At 42.7% G+C, this 14,350-nt stretch overlaps 1 protein-coding gene across 2 annotated transcripts in view; it reads left to right on the plus strand.

The window, feature by feature from the left end:
- SEMA3C (semaphorin 3C) overlaps window positions 1-14,350 on the plus strand; it is a 211,029-nt gene that overhangs the window by 191,221 nt on the left and 5,458 nt on the right. For both annotated transcript variants that reach the window (XM_068276189.1, XM_068276190.1), the window contains 3 exons: window positions 2,024-2,181; window positions 3,521-3,588; window positions 6,247-6,377. In XM_068276189.1, coding sequence (XP_068132290.1) covers window positions 2,024-2,181; window positions 3,521-3,588; window positions 6,247-6,377 — 357 coding nt within the window. The remainder of the gene's footprint in view (window positions 1-2,023; window positions 2,182-3,520; window positions 3,589-6,246; window positions 6,378-14,350) is intronic.

Here is a 14,350-nt window from a genome sequence, read left to right on the forward strand (position 1 = left end):
CTCACGCTCCCCCAAAAAGGAACAGCTGCTTCAATTGCCCCCCTCTGGACCCTGTCAGGTCCAGTGACTTTGTAGTAAGAGATCCCCACACTTTGATTGGCCCAATAGGCTCCCTGTCACTTGACAGGCAGCCTATTGGGTCAAAGTGCGGGGTTCTCGTCCTACAAAGTGAATCAGTCAGCTAGCTAATTGTACAAGCTGTTAGTCTCTATTTCTCCTGTTTGGCTCTCTGGGAAATTGCGGATGTTGCTGAATCCCAAGTGAAGCTGAAGACGTGTCTGACACTTCTGCTGCCCGGAGGATCAACTGTATACACATCACCATGGCAACAGGGACGTGAGCCCTCTACTGCACATGCGCACTGTCCCAGTTTAAAACGTATTATATGGCTCTCACGGAAATACATTTTAAAATATGTGGCGTTTATGGCTCTCTCAGCCAAAAAGGTTCCTAACCCGTGGATTAGTCCATTGCTTAAAGAGGTTGTAGCAATCAACTTACTACCTTTCTTCACTAGCGGAGGTTTTAGCAAAAAACTGATTGAGAATTCATTGCATCACTGTCGTTAGTTACTGCTTAATCTAGTTCACCACTAGCTCTAACAATGGTTATTGTGTTGCGCCATCACATTTTCAACCAGTTAATAGTTTGAAATTAATCAGAAGTTGATCAGTTAGATATGTTGGGGTTAATAGATCACTAGCAGATATGTTGGGGTTAATAGATCACTATCATATTCAGTCAAAAACTAAAGAAGCGTTGAAACCACTTGTATTGATTTTTTTCTGTATGTTCTGTTTGTGATGGGGACTGCAATAAAAACCTAGATTTCCAACCCTTTTGCAAACTTACAGTGAGTGTGTCAGTGGCTGTCTGACTCTGCTTCTGTGGAAGATATTTCACCTGACCTTTTTTCATGGGGCTGTCACTGGAAAGTCACCCCAAACCAACTGCCAGTGTTCTACGGACCCCTATTTATCTAATTTGATAAACCCTGATTTTGGAGAGTTGATTGCTAAAATGTGTATAGGGCATGGGCAACACTGGTAAGGTTCACAGAATTCTTCATTAGGTTTCTTCTGAAAATATGGCTGAGCAAAGTGGTTCATCTATTGTTATTCTTTAATTGACTTCCCATCAGAGAGTGATCAATTGCTTGCCCGATTAGTCTTATATTTAGCAGTTCTGTGCCACCCCAGTGTTCATTGTGTACCCCAGTGTTCCAGTGCCTGTGTAGTGTGTTGCAGATTGTCACGGTTCTGTGCAATGTATTCCAGTTTCCCAATGCCCCCTGTACTGTATTCCAGCTAACCCTTACAGTGCATTGTGGTTTTCACATGTTCCCCGTAATGTATTACAGCTTACCAGTGTCCTCTTTGGTGTATTCAAGTTTTGGGGGGTATCAGGATTTTGTCCCAGCTTTACAGGATCCCCTGGAGTGTTTTCCTGCAATACAGTGTACCCGGCAGTGTAGCCCAGCATTCCAGTGTCCCTTGCAATTTATTCTGGTCCTCCATTGATCTTTGCACCCCCCCCATTATACAGTGTCCCTGTATGACATTCCAGCACACCAGTGTTCTCCTGCATTTATTCCAGCATTCTAATGTCCCCTGTAAAGTAGTCTGGACTTTAATTAGCCCCTGCAGTGTATTTCAGCTTTCCAGTGCCCCATTCCTGCAGTGTATTAAAGGATTAGCTTTATCTTGCCCCTTGTAGTGTCCCTGCAGTATATTCCAGATTACCAGTGCCCCCTTCCTGCAGTGTATTCATGCATTACAGTGTTCCCTGCAGTGTATTCCAGGATTAGCTTCATCCTGTCCCCTGTAGTGCCCTTGCAGTATATTCCAGCTTTCCATTGTAATTCTTTGCCAGTGCTATTACAGTATCTGCTATGGGGAGCCTCCTACTTGGGTAAAAGTGATGGGCACAGGTCATCTTGTCTGGGGTCCCCAAACGATCAGAAATAGCCCTGACTGTATGTTATCTAGAATAGTTGGTTTAATAATGTTTTTCCTTTGCACAGCAACAACTGTATGTCAGCTCAGAAGAAGGCGTAACTCAAGTATCGTTACATCGCTGTCATATTTATGGAACGGCATGTGCAGACTGCTGTCTAGCTAGAGATCCATACTGCGCCTGGGATGGAAAGTATTGCTCCAGATTTTATCCATCAGGGAAGAGGTGAGAATTTGGAAGCTTTAAGTTCGTGATTTATAATGATGATACATTTAAATACCAAAACAGCATTACAGCCATCCTGTATCGTTCCTTGTGAGCTCTTGAATACGTAATCGATGTATTAAAGTCAGCAGATTGATGCAGAGTGCTGTCATGGCTCTTTGCCAATAGCCAAATGTGTTACAGTAGAGAAACCACCTGCAGTAAATGGTTAACTAAAACAATACCTTTGCTTGAGTTTAGTAAGGTGCTGTGTGAAATAGTTAAGCTATCAGAGGGTAGAGCTGGGTTCTTGGAAAAGCCGCAGTCATTAAAAGCTTACATCTACTTTTTTCTTTCATAAATTCATAATACTTCAGTTAAGGATTTCATGCAAGCATACCATCATCTAAAAGCAGGTAATGACAGAGCAGAAATATCATTACTGGAAACCCAAATTATATTTATATCACATATACTCTTGCATTGAGCCAGTTGTCTGCTTGTACGGCAGGTGCTTTATGTGTGCCTGGGGGTAACCTCATAAAGAAGATCATCAGATAATGAAGTATCTGTAATGGATTCTAATGTGTTTGACTGTGCGTGATTCATCATGTGGTACTGAGTTATATAGTAATAGTTATGCTGTGTCAAAGCATTGTACTCTACCCAAGTCTGAATGACGTGTGCCTAAGTTTTAATATGTAGACTAAAGATGGCCGCACACCATATTGTTTTTAAAATTTTGTTTCAATCCAAGGATTGCAATCATTTTTTCTGACTAATTGTTACATTTAAAATATCTGACCATTGTACCACACGTGTGTTATATTTTTCCACAATTATGGAAAAAAAGATTGAAAACTCTCAAAAAAGTTGCGTGGGTCTATACCTGAACCGATTGACATTCTACCCCACACCATTCAATTTTCATAGAAATTGATCAGAAAAATCCACCACTCCAGATTAACTTCTATCAGGAAAAAGCAGGAAATCAGATTTCTCGCTCAAATGAAGAAAAAAAAAAAAAAGAAAAACTTTCAATTGTTCAGGACAGCCAATTGTTTTTGTCAAATTGCAACTAAATCTGATCATTTTATTTTAGACTGTGTGGCCACAATAACACTTAGCTGGGCAGATAGCTCTCTCCAGTGGTTATACATTATTAAACTCCAATAGAAGTTTTAGCAATTCTCCATCCTAGTACCCCAAAAAATGTCTTGACCAAAAGTACAGGTCAAGCCGACATAAATATTTAAAAAATATATATACTTATAGAATTCTTAAAGTCTAAGTAATATAAGTCTGATCTGAATGAGTATGTGGTCCTCCTCACATTTTTTATTTATTTATTTTTTTATAGGAGAAGTAGAAGACAGGATGTAAAACATGGAAATCCAGTGACTCAGTGCCGTGGATTTAACCTGAAAGGTACATAATGGTCCAAATATACTAAGGCAAGGTATTGCACGTTCCAGTCCCTCTCCTTGGTATTGCCACATTTGCCTAAGCACTAGGCAAACTGCAGCATACAGTCCAAAGTGTGAGCTATTGCACTTTTACAATGTACACTGCCTAGTGCCTCAGTGTTGCCTCAGTGTACTTTGTCTACTTGAACGGATTTACATTTTTAGATATATAGTCTTTTTTTTTATAACTTTGCAAAATTCTGTCATATTTGCAGTTACAAGCCACACTCTATATTTTAAACTATAAAACAAGCAGAGCTAATGACTCTTTCAACTTCCCTGAAGTAAAAATATTATCTAAAGCTGTCTCTGTTTATTTGATGTATAAGTGCTCCAGCAAACAGCCACGAAGAGGCTCTTTTGCATAGATAACTAAAGTTTCTTAACTCTTCCTGTACTGGAAACAATATATCTGTGCTACTAATGTTCTATTTCTTAGCTGTACTACACATACAATTCATTATATCATAAGTTTATTTTCACGTCAGATTCTCTTTAAAGGGGGTGGAGCTTACTACCATTATAATTGAATTGGTGCTTCATAAAAGATCTCACAAAAGCCTCAGCGTTCATATTGTTCATAGAGGAGAGAAAATATGATTTAAGCCCCATCTACACGATACAATTCTTTGTACGATTCGATTACGATTCTGTTAACGGTCCGATTAAATCCAACATGTCCGATCGGGATTCGATTTAATTCGATTTGCCATTGTTTTGCAATGGCAAATTAAATCGAATCGAATCCCAATCGGACACGGCGGATTTAATCAGATTGTAAATAGAATCGTAATCGAATCGTATAAAGAATCGTATCGTGTAGATTGGGCTTAAGATTTTTAAGTTTATTGATTTATTTAAAAGGGAAAGCCTCTTGCCAGCTTTACTAGGAACAGTATACTGTTCAACAGGAGTAAGACTTCCAATTAAAGAGAAACCTGTGCTGCCTGGCTTTAAAGAAACCGCATCAGTCACATCACCCAACTGATCAGACTTGGTATTTGATTAGACTTCTGCTGAAATCCAGGTAATTTAACAGTATTTCCTGATTGATTTTCAATCAGGGTTGTAGCCATAATTTTCCACTTCAGGCATACATCTAATAGTGTATACCTAGCATACGTTTACCCGACTTCCTTTCTGATCACAAAATGGTTATTACCCACAATACACCGCTACTGAATATGCAAATTATCTCTGTATGCCCCTGTAGCCAGGCCTGCATTCAGAACTGGTAAGCCCTGTTTGAAACATTACCGTAAGAACACTGCGAGACACGGGCTGCAAGTTGAATTCTTTCAATGGCAGTCAGTACCTAATGACAACATGCTTAGTTTCCATCCTAGTAATGCCAGAGAAGCAAGATGCGCAATTACTGGTTATTTTTAGTGTTCTAATTTAAGATGTAGCTGAGATGTCACTTGCACCGTATGCCTTTTTTTTCTCACACACCAAGCCTTGCAGCAACACTCGATAACATATAAAGGTGAAGCTGCAACCTTCTGTTAGGAATTACCAAATAACCCAAAGCTATTTCCAGGAATATGATGTTGATGATGACTAATTTATATACCACCCACATATATTCTGCAGCACAGAGTGTATCAAACACTCCTTCAGGATCTGACTCTCTGGTCAGCCTGGGTTTCTTCCCTATGTATTCTTTCTAATATAGCCAATCAAATTGCACATAAACCTCTATTTCCCACACCTCTCCATTGCGCACCATTCTGTGTCAGACTGGTATTCTGAGAAGTATTTTTTGACACAGAATGCCAACTGCACAGTATGATGGGATATTGCGGGTACCATTCTTTTACTGAAAAAAAGAAAGGTTTGAAAAATAATTGACCAGATTTAATAGGGTGGCCGCATTCACAGATGACCACTATCCACACTGAAGCCACATTGAGACAGGATATAAGACCGTTTCTAAACTTACTAAATTGAATCTCCAGTGATGTTAGATAAAACATTTGTAACTCATTATACAGGACCAGGTCCTATTCATGGTTTCAACAGATGTAACACTTGTAAATGGTACACTTGTCCGTATTCTATTTAGTTGAAGTGAATGCTAAAGTAATAAATTGTACTATTAACTACTGTATGCCAAATAGTAGCCATACAAGTATATTCTTCACAACCACCACAAAATATTCAGCAATTAACAGACAACAATAAGTCTTTAAAGAGGTTTTTAGATGCAAAAGACGGTTTCTGGAGTTACATATTTCTAGATAGTGTTTCAAATTAAAAGCAAATTATTACATGTTGTTTGCCACAAAATCTGAACATAGAGCATAGTTTCCGATTTGCAATGTCTCTGGCGTGACCGTTCACATTTCATTGATTCCACAATAAAGCCATGGTTCAGCAGTAATTGATATTGTATGTCTTTAGACTAATGGGCCGTCCAGCTCATGAGGTATTGTGCCCGTGTGATGTGGCTGCAATGTATATGCATTATTTTTTTGGCTCTGCTTTAGGTAGCTAAATATATTTAGCAGTTGTGGGGGAGGTGGGGGGGGGGAGTTAATGTTTCAGTTCTGGGGGGAAGTGAGTGTTTCTGGCACAGTCTAAAGTGTTTTGCCTTTTTTCTCCCTTTCACTTTTTCCAGGCTATAGGAACACTGAAGAGATTGTTCAGTATGGAGTCAGAAATAACACTACTTTCTTGGAATGCAATGCAAAATCTCCACAGGCCTCTGTCAAATGGCTGCTACAAAAAGATAATGACCGAAGGAAAGAGGTGAATTATAGTTCTGATACACAAGCCAAGTTAACATAGATTATTCACTAAGTTCAACAGGGTTTCTTCCAGAAGACTGCACCCCACAGGTTCTAGTTCAAACAATAATTCACAGTTCTGAAAGCAAACCCAAGGCAGAATAAAATAAAAATATATTTATATACTTACGCGAGAAAAAAGTATCCTAGAGACTACTGCTGCTGCTCCGGGAGCCTCTCTTAAATCATAACTGCACTTCTCTTCATGCCTGAGCACAGCCATACTGTGCCTGCTTAAGTATGGTCACACCTGCGAAGTAGCACGGCACTGGCCGTGTACAAGCAGCTTAGGCTTCCTGCACAGGCGTGGCTGTACTTGCACAGATGCAGTACAGCCGCACTCGTCCACGGCAGGCATGTGGCCACAATAAGATATCTCACCATTTCTTCTCGAATTTGTTCCAGGGGTCTGTATGGCAACTGTGGTCTCCAGGAGGACATAGGAAGCTTCTGGGCTTCCCTCTTAAGTAATTGGGTTTTTTTGTTATCTTTTTTATCTTATTCCGCCTCGGATACATTTTAATTGTGCGTGCCCAGAAGAGCAGCGCATGCAACTGTAAACTAACTGTAAATAAAAGACCTATACTATTGGCATTACAATTTTTATTAATTAGAAACGGGTAAACATGCTGCACCTAGTCGGAGTGCGCCACTGTAGCTGGTCTCTGGTAAGCTAATTTGAGCAGCTTTACAGCTGCAGTAATTAGTGGCTTTACAGCTGCTCAGGTAAATTTCAGCTTTACAGCTACTCAGCTAAATTGCGGCTTTACAGCTGCTGTAATAAGAGTGACTTTAGTTCCCGGGCTATTGTTGTAGGGAAGGGGAGTTAAAGAGACTCTGAAGCGAGAATAAATCTCGCTTCAGAGCTTATAGTTAGCAGGGGCATGTGTGCCCCTGCTAAACCGCCGCTATAGCGCGGCTTAACAGGGGTCCCTTCACCCCCAAAGCGACCACTGCAACACTTGGTCGCAGATTTGGTCGTGATTTATGGCTTCCTGGAGGCAGGGCTAACGGCTGCAGCCCTGCCTCCAGTCGCGTCTGTCAGCGGCGCATCGCCGCCTCTCCCCCGCCCCTCTCAGTGAAGGAAGACTGAGAGGGGCGGGGGAGAGGCGGAGATACGCACTGACAGACGCGCGTGGGGCAGGGCTGCAGCGGTTAGCCCTGCCCCAACCAGGAAGCGCTCCCCCGCTGTACGGAGTGGATTTGGGGGTTTTAGGGACCCCTGTTAAGCCGCAGGATAGCGGCGTTTTAGCAGGGGCACACGTGCCCCTGCTATCTATGAGGTCTGAAGCGAGATTTATTCTCGCTTCAGACTCTCTTTAAAAGAATACTGTAGGGGTCGGAGGGAAATTAGTTGAACTTACCCGGGCTTCTAATGGTCCCCCGCAGACATCCTGTGCCCGCGCAGCCACTTACCGATGCTCCGGCCCCGCCTCCGGTTCACTTCTGGAATTTCAGACTTTAAAGTCTGAAAGCCACTGCGCCTGCACACGGCTGTGTCCTCGTTCCTGCTGATGTCACCAGGAGTGTACTGCCCAGGCCCAGTATAGTCTGTGCCTGCGCAGTATGCTCCTGGTGACATCAGCGGGAGCGAGGACACGGCAACGCAGGCGCAGTGGTTTTCAGACTTTAAAGTCTGAAATTCCAGAAGTGAACCGGAGGCGGGACCGGAGCATTGGTGAGTGGCTGCACGGGCACAGGATGTCTGCAGGGGACCATTAGATGCCCCGGGTAAATTAAACTCATTTTCCCCTGACCCCCCTACAGTGTTCCTTTAATGTTAGCTATTGTCGTAGGGAAGGGGAGTTGATGTTAGGCATATATATAGGGGGAGGTTTAGCGTTTTGTGAAATTGACATGGGCACATAATACCAAGTAACATACTGTGTATTACAAGTATTTAAAAAAACATACAGCAATTACAAATTGACAATCAATAGGGGAAACCATTATTTCTTTACAAATGTACAGTCTAAAAATAAAGGGAAAATCAGGCAAATGTGAGTTTTATTGTCAGAATCTACGGAAAGCAAGGCTTGGGTAGCAGTTACAGGGTATATACTAGTATACAGTTGCGTAGAAGCTGGAGTCACCCCGGTTGCATATGTGACTATGGCCATGCTGCTACAGGGCCCCGCCCCATTCCCTGCACTGCATGGTCATTTGCTCTAAGTTGCCAATGGCTGTATGCTTAATTCCTATTTGTGGTCTCCCCCTCATTCTTGTGGGCCCCGCCCCCAACCTTTATGCTGGCCAGTTCAGAACTTCTCACCTGCTTTTGATCAGGGTGTCGTGTTCTATACAACACTGGAAGTAAAGGTAGCCATACATCAGTCAATATTGCGACACCAATCGAGCTTACGATTCATTAATTTCATCAAATTGAAAGAGAATCGGTGCTGCAGCATGGCCGTCTGATCGATCTTTCAATTAATCTCCATCCAAAATTGGTCAAGGGGATCAATTGGACATGCTGGAAATTTTCAGTCTCCAGTGCTCTATCGTTTGTGCGGTGGTAACAGCGTTTGATATCATGATGACCGACAAACCATTGGACGGTGTCCCCCTAAGTATAAAGTGTCCACCCCTTTGCAGTGTTTTAAAAGAGTCACTTGTTTCACAATTTACAGGCAGAGGACAGCACTAAGCCAATTTCAGATAGATTTCATGCTGAAATCTATTGGAAATCGGTCTGTGGTGTATGGCAGGCAGCAGATCCCTATATGATCAGGTTCAATCAGAGAGGGATGTCTTTTATGGTCAATCTGCCCGTACATCGACTGATGTATGGCTAATTTAAGTGGAGTCATATGGTAGAAGAATGAAAGCAGCACAGTTCATTCTTACCTGTTAAAAAGCTACACTTTGTGAATTTGACCCAGGGTGGCTGGAAAGTGTGAGAAATTAAACAAGGTGTCTAGTATCATGAGTTCCCAGACCTTATTTGCTGCCCATAGCAGCAAATAATAAAGTAGAAAATCTATACATATATTTAATTTAAAGAAATGTAAAAAATAAAAATGTATTGCACACATGCTTGCGGACAGCTTATAAGACCGCAACTTGCAAACGATCTGCAAAAATGTTTACATTATAAAGAAATGCTTTACAAAATTGTACCACTTTTGGGATAAAATTGCAGGGAAATTAAATGCCGGAGAGGTTAATGTATGCTGCCTTTCTGTCGAATTTGATATATAAAGGCAGTTCAGAAGAGTAAAAATCTTTATCAATGAAATGTTTTTTTGTTGTTTTTTTCTTACAGCTTTAGGGCCTATTTCCACTAGCGTGTTGCATTCTGTATCTGTTTTTCTGGATCCAGACTTCCGCATTGTGTCCAGGAATGTTAATACGGAAATCTGGATGTGGCTATCAATCACTGTATGGGAAACAAATGCATGCTGCAGAAATCTGTAACATGCCATCCATAATTGTTCTACATTGCTTCGGAAAAATCATGTTTACTGGAAACGGGCCCATAAACATTCATTGGAGACAGTTTAGATCCAGAAATTCGCATTCCAGAATCTGCGTGTAGTGCAAAGGGGCCCTTATGGATAAAGTGGACTTTTAGATGTTCCATTTTGCTCTAATCAAAAAGATCAAATGTTGACCTGTGAGCCGAGAGCAATAGAGGAAAGTTGACTACCTTAAAATATTCTATAGTCATATCTACTGTATTTAAAAGATTAGGCTGTCTTGGGATGATAATACAGTTTAAACTACTATATAAAACAAAATAGATTCAACATACAGGACCTGACTTACTGAGACATCCCCAAGCCTCTCCATTTGGGATGTCACAAAGGATTCAGCAAACGTAGACTGGATTTAACAAAAACGAAAATCTGTTGCTAAGTAATGAAAGCGTGCAACCCTCATCCCTCATATTGACACATCAAGGATTTGTGGATAAGCTTAGTAAATTAATACTTGTGTGGATTCTGTGAATAAAGGTGCCCACCGTGAGACTTTATTTTTCTAATATATTCCAGGCATCCTGGAGTTATGTAAAATAGGGACTCTTAAATGCTGATTTACTACGGCATTTCCAGAGGATCTTCAGTGGGGATGTCATAAGTGAGTCAGCAAACCTGAATTCAAGGCTAACAACTGTCTGCTATGATGTGGTTAGGGTTTGACACTCTCATCAGGATTATATTGCTGCACAGTAAGGTTTTTTGACAATTATAAAGTAGTGGTAGACCTGAACAATTTTCGGAAAAGATTGAATTGCACAATTTTTGTCAGAAATTGCGATTTCGATTCACGATTTGCAATACACAACGATGGACCAGCACACTGATGGTGAGTATGAGTTCCCCCAGTATAGGTAGACACATATAGGTGCCCCCAGTATAGTTTAGCCAGCTGTAGGTGCCACAGAACAGGTTAGGCAGTGTACAGGTGCTACAGGACAGGTTAGGCAGTGTATATCTACAGGACAGGTTAGGCAGTGTGTAGGGGCCACAGGACAGGTTAGGCAGTGTGTAGGGGCCATAGGACAGGTTAGGCAGTATGTAGGGGCCATAGGACAGGTTAGGCAGTATGTAGGGGACACAGGACAGGTTAGGCATTGTGTAGGGGGCATAGGACAGGTTAGGCAGTGTGTAGGGGCCACAGGACAGTGTAGGCAGTGTGTAGGGGCCACAGGATAGGTTAGGCAGTGTATAGGGGCCGCAGTATAGGCAGTGTGTAGGGGCCACAGGACAGTATAGGAAGTGTGTAGGGGCCTTAGGACAGGTTAGGCAGTGTGTAGTGGCCACAGGACAGGTTAGGCATTGTGTAGGGGGCATAGGACAGGTTAGGCAGTGTGTAGGGGCCACAGGACAGTGTGTAGGGGCCACAGGATAGGTTAGGCAGTGTATAGGGGCCGCAGTATAGGCAGTGTGTAGGGGCCACAGGACAGTATAGGAAGTGTGTAGGGGCCTTAGGACAGGCTAGGAAGTGTGTAGGGGCCTTAGGACAGGCTAGGCAGTGTGTAGGGGCCTTAGGACAGGTTAGGCAGTGTGTAGTGGCCACAGGACAGGTTAGACAGTGTGTAGGGGCCACAGGACAGGTTAGGCAATGTGTAGGGGCCATAGGACAGGTTAGGCAGTGTGTAGGGGCCACAGGACAGGTTAGGCAGTGTGTAGGGGCCACAGGACAGGTTAGGCAGTGTGGGGGCCACAGGACAGGTTAGGCAGTGTGTAGGTGCTGCAGCCTCCAGATCCCCCTCTCTCCTCTGACTTTACCTGCTTCGTTCCCATTACAGTCGGGTCACCACATTGCACGGTGTATTGCCTAGTAACGGTGGCCGCCAGGAAGTGACGCCACACTTTCTGGTACAGGCAGAGAACGCTCGCCGGCTCTTTCCTGCGGCTCACCGTGCGGTAGTGCAATGCGGTGAGCCTGACTGTAATGGGAAATTACTGGAGGAGGCGGCAGCGGCAAGCTGGGGAAGGGAGCAGAGCAGGCCAGGCGGCAGCGGCAAAAACCGTCGCAAATTGCCCCTTTGACGATCCCAAGATCATCATTGCCCTGATCGCGATTTTTGGTTTTAAACTGAAAATCGTTCAGCCCTAGGTAGTGGGACTGCGGTTCTATGTTGCATGCAATTCTATAGTCTTTAATAAATCTAGGACAGACTGAGTTTATCGGAGAAACAAAAACTTTGCATTATGGGTGCCTGCATGATACTTAAATCACACAACTGTTAATCACCTTACGACCACCTAACGCCAATTGGAGGTTGCAAGGTGCCCCCCCGGACTGCCTAATGCCAGTTGGCGTCAAGTCCTGAGGGAGTGTTTTGCAGGTGATCGCGCGCGCTGATGCGTGTGCATCCTGATTGAGTGACGAAGCTGTGCTCCATCAACAGTCTGCCAGCACAAAAGCAAACGGCTGTTTGTTTTCATTGTACAGAGCTGCTAGCTACCGCAGCACTGTACTGGCAACAGCCTTGTCATTCGGCTGTCCCATGGAGTGGCCGACAGAGCGATTGCTCTCATAGGCTGATGCCTATGAGAGACGATTGCTGGGATTCGGCTATCGGGGGCTGCGAAGAAGGGGTTGGGAATAAGAATTAATATAAAAAAAAATCCTGCAGCAGCGATCAGAGCCCACCAACAGAAAGCTCTGTTGGTGAGCAGAAAAGGGGGAGGTCCATTTGGCTCAGTGTTATGGCTCTGCAGCAAGCTTTTAAAGCTATGGAGCACTGAAATGTAAAAAATAGCCTTGTCACGGGAAGGGGGGGGGGGGGGGGTAATCTATTGAAAATCTGTGTACAGTGTGTGTTGAGATCCAATCAGATATATTCATCTCTCAGATTGTGGGAGGGATTTATCTGTTGGACACATTGACCAGTGTACGGCCAACTTAAGACTGCAAAGTGTAAGTAGACAGACTCTTTCTTCCATGCTTCCAGAAACCATCTTCCGTGCCCTGTTGCTGTCACTTTCAGACCATCAGAAAATTCTCCTCGCTGTGAAGCTCTGAATTGGTCTATTGCTAGACCATCACTGTTACTGTAACCTAATTGTAAATATGTATAGATGTAATGTTTTTTTATGCACATGGAACCTATCAGAAAGTATAGCTTCTGCTCCCCCTAAAAAAAATCCACCTTCAAGTGAGTAAAATTAGAAAATTTGTTTTTGGAGCTTTTCCACTTTTAGGGCCCTTTTCCACTTGCAATCGCTAGCGTTCACGCTGAACGCTAGCGATTGCTGAATCGCAATTACCGGCGATTCCCCGACGTTCGCCGCCGCGATTTTGCTATGCTATGCACTGCATAGCAAAATCGCGGCAATTATCACTCCGCCGCGCGTTCGCGTTCCCGACAAAAACGAATCGCGGTAGTGGAAATGACCTACCGTGATTCCTATGTTAAAAAGCAAACCGTAGCGATTGTAAAATCGCTAGCGGTTTGCGGTTTTGCGATTCAGTCAGCGCAAACGCGCTGGTGGAAAAGGGCCCTTAGGGTTTACATTATTTTATATTGGTCTTAAGTTTCTATTTTACACTATTTCTTTACTCTATAATGAGTTTTATGGATTAATATATACAGTTTAGACGTTTTCTTACAGTGCTGTTAATATTTACTTCCCATTGAAGTAGTCTTTTGTGTTCATTTACAATTTGGAACTGCTAACCTAATAGCATGACCCAAATCACCAGCTGTGCTTTCCTTCTAGACAATATCAGCATCATTGTCTGGAAATTAGTCTTTGGATTGCCAAGAAACAAATGTTACTGGGCTTACTTTACAGGGGAAAATACTTCCAAGTATGCTGCGATCTTCTCATGGAGCATTAAGATTGAGAATTATTTAGAACCAGATGGAATATGTGAGGAAACTAAGCATGTCAGTCCTTTTTTTTTTTTTTTTTTTTACCATACAACAAGGCTTTTGTATAGAGAAGCTCTACACACATAAAATGTGCATATATACAGTTTGAACTAGTTGATGTAAGGCACAACACTTATGTCAGCAATCACTTGCTTTGCTGTATTTTCCATTCAGAAACAAATACAATTGCTTATGGTTTTTCTTTCTATTGATAAGAAGTGTCACTGCATCCATACTAAATCCACTAAAGCTCATTAGAAATTAAGGAAAATGAAAATTTCATTTCACATTTCCTATTTTACTACAACATTGGAAAATAATGTAAAATCAAAGTTTAGATATTTTTCTGAAATGGAAATGTGGATATACATTTTTGGGGGGTCTAAGCGAAGGTTTTAAGACCCTCGTTGGTGCTTTCCTAATAGGTCCATTCCTTTAGTCTGGAAATTTGTACCCTCTGTTCAATGTCACCTTTGAGCTACTTTCACACGTACAGCGTATCCTTGCATCTCGATACTTCCCCCAACAGCAGCTCGTCCCGAGGGAGATGCAAGTCTTTGGGGAAGCGCATTGAGTCCGAGGAGAAAGGCGCTATACAAATACTG

The sequence above is a fragment of the Hyperolius riggenbachi genome, chromosome 3 (assembly GCF_040937935.1).
Source record: "Hyperolius riggenbachi isolate aHypRig1 chromosome 3, aHypRig1.pri, whole genome shotgun sequence".
Lineage (NCBI taxonomy): Eukaryota > Metazoa > Chordata > Amphibia > Anura > Hyperoliidae > Hyperolius > Hyperolius riggenbachi.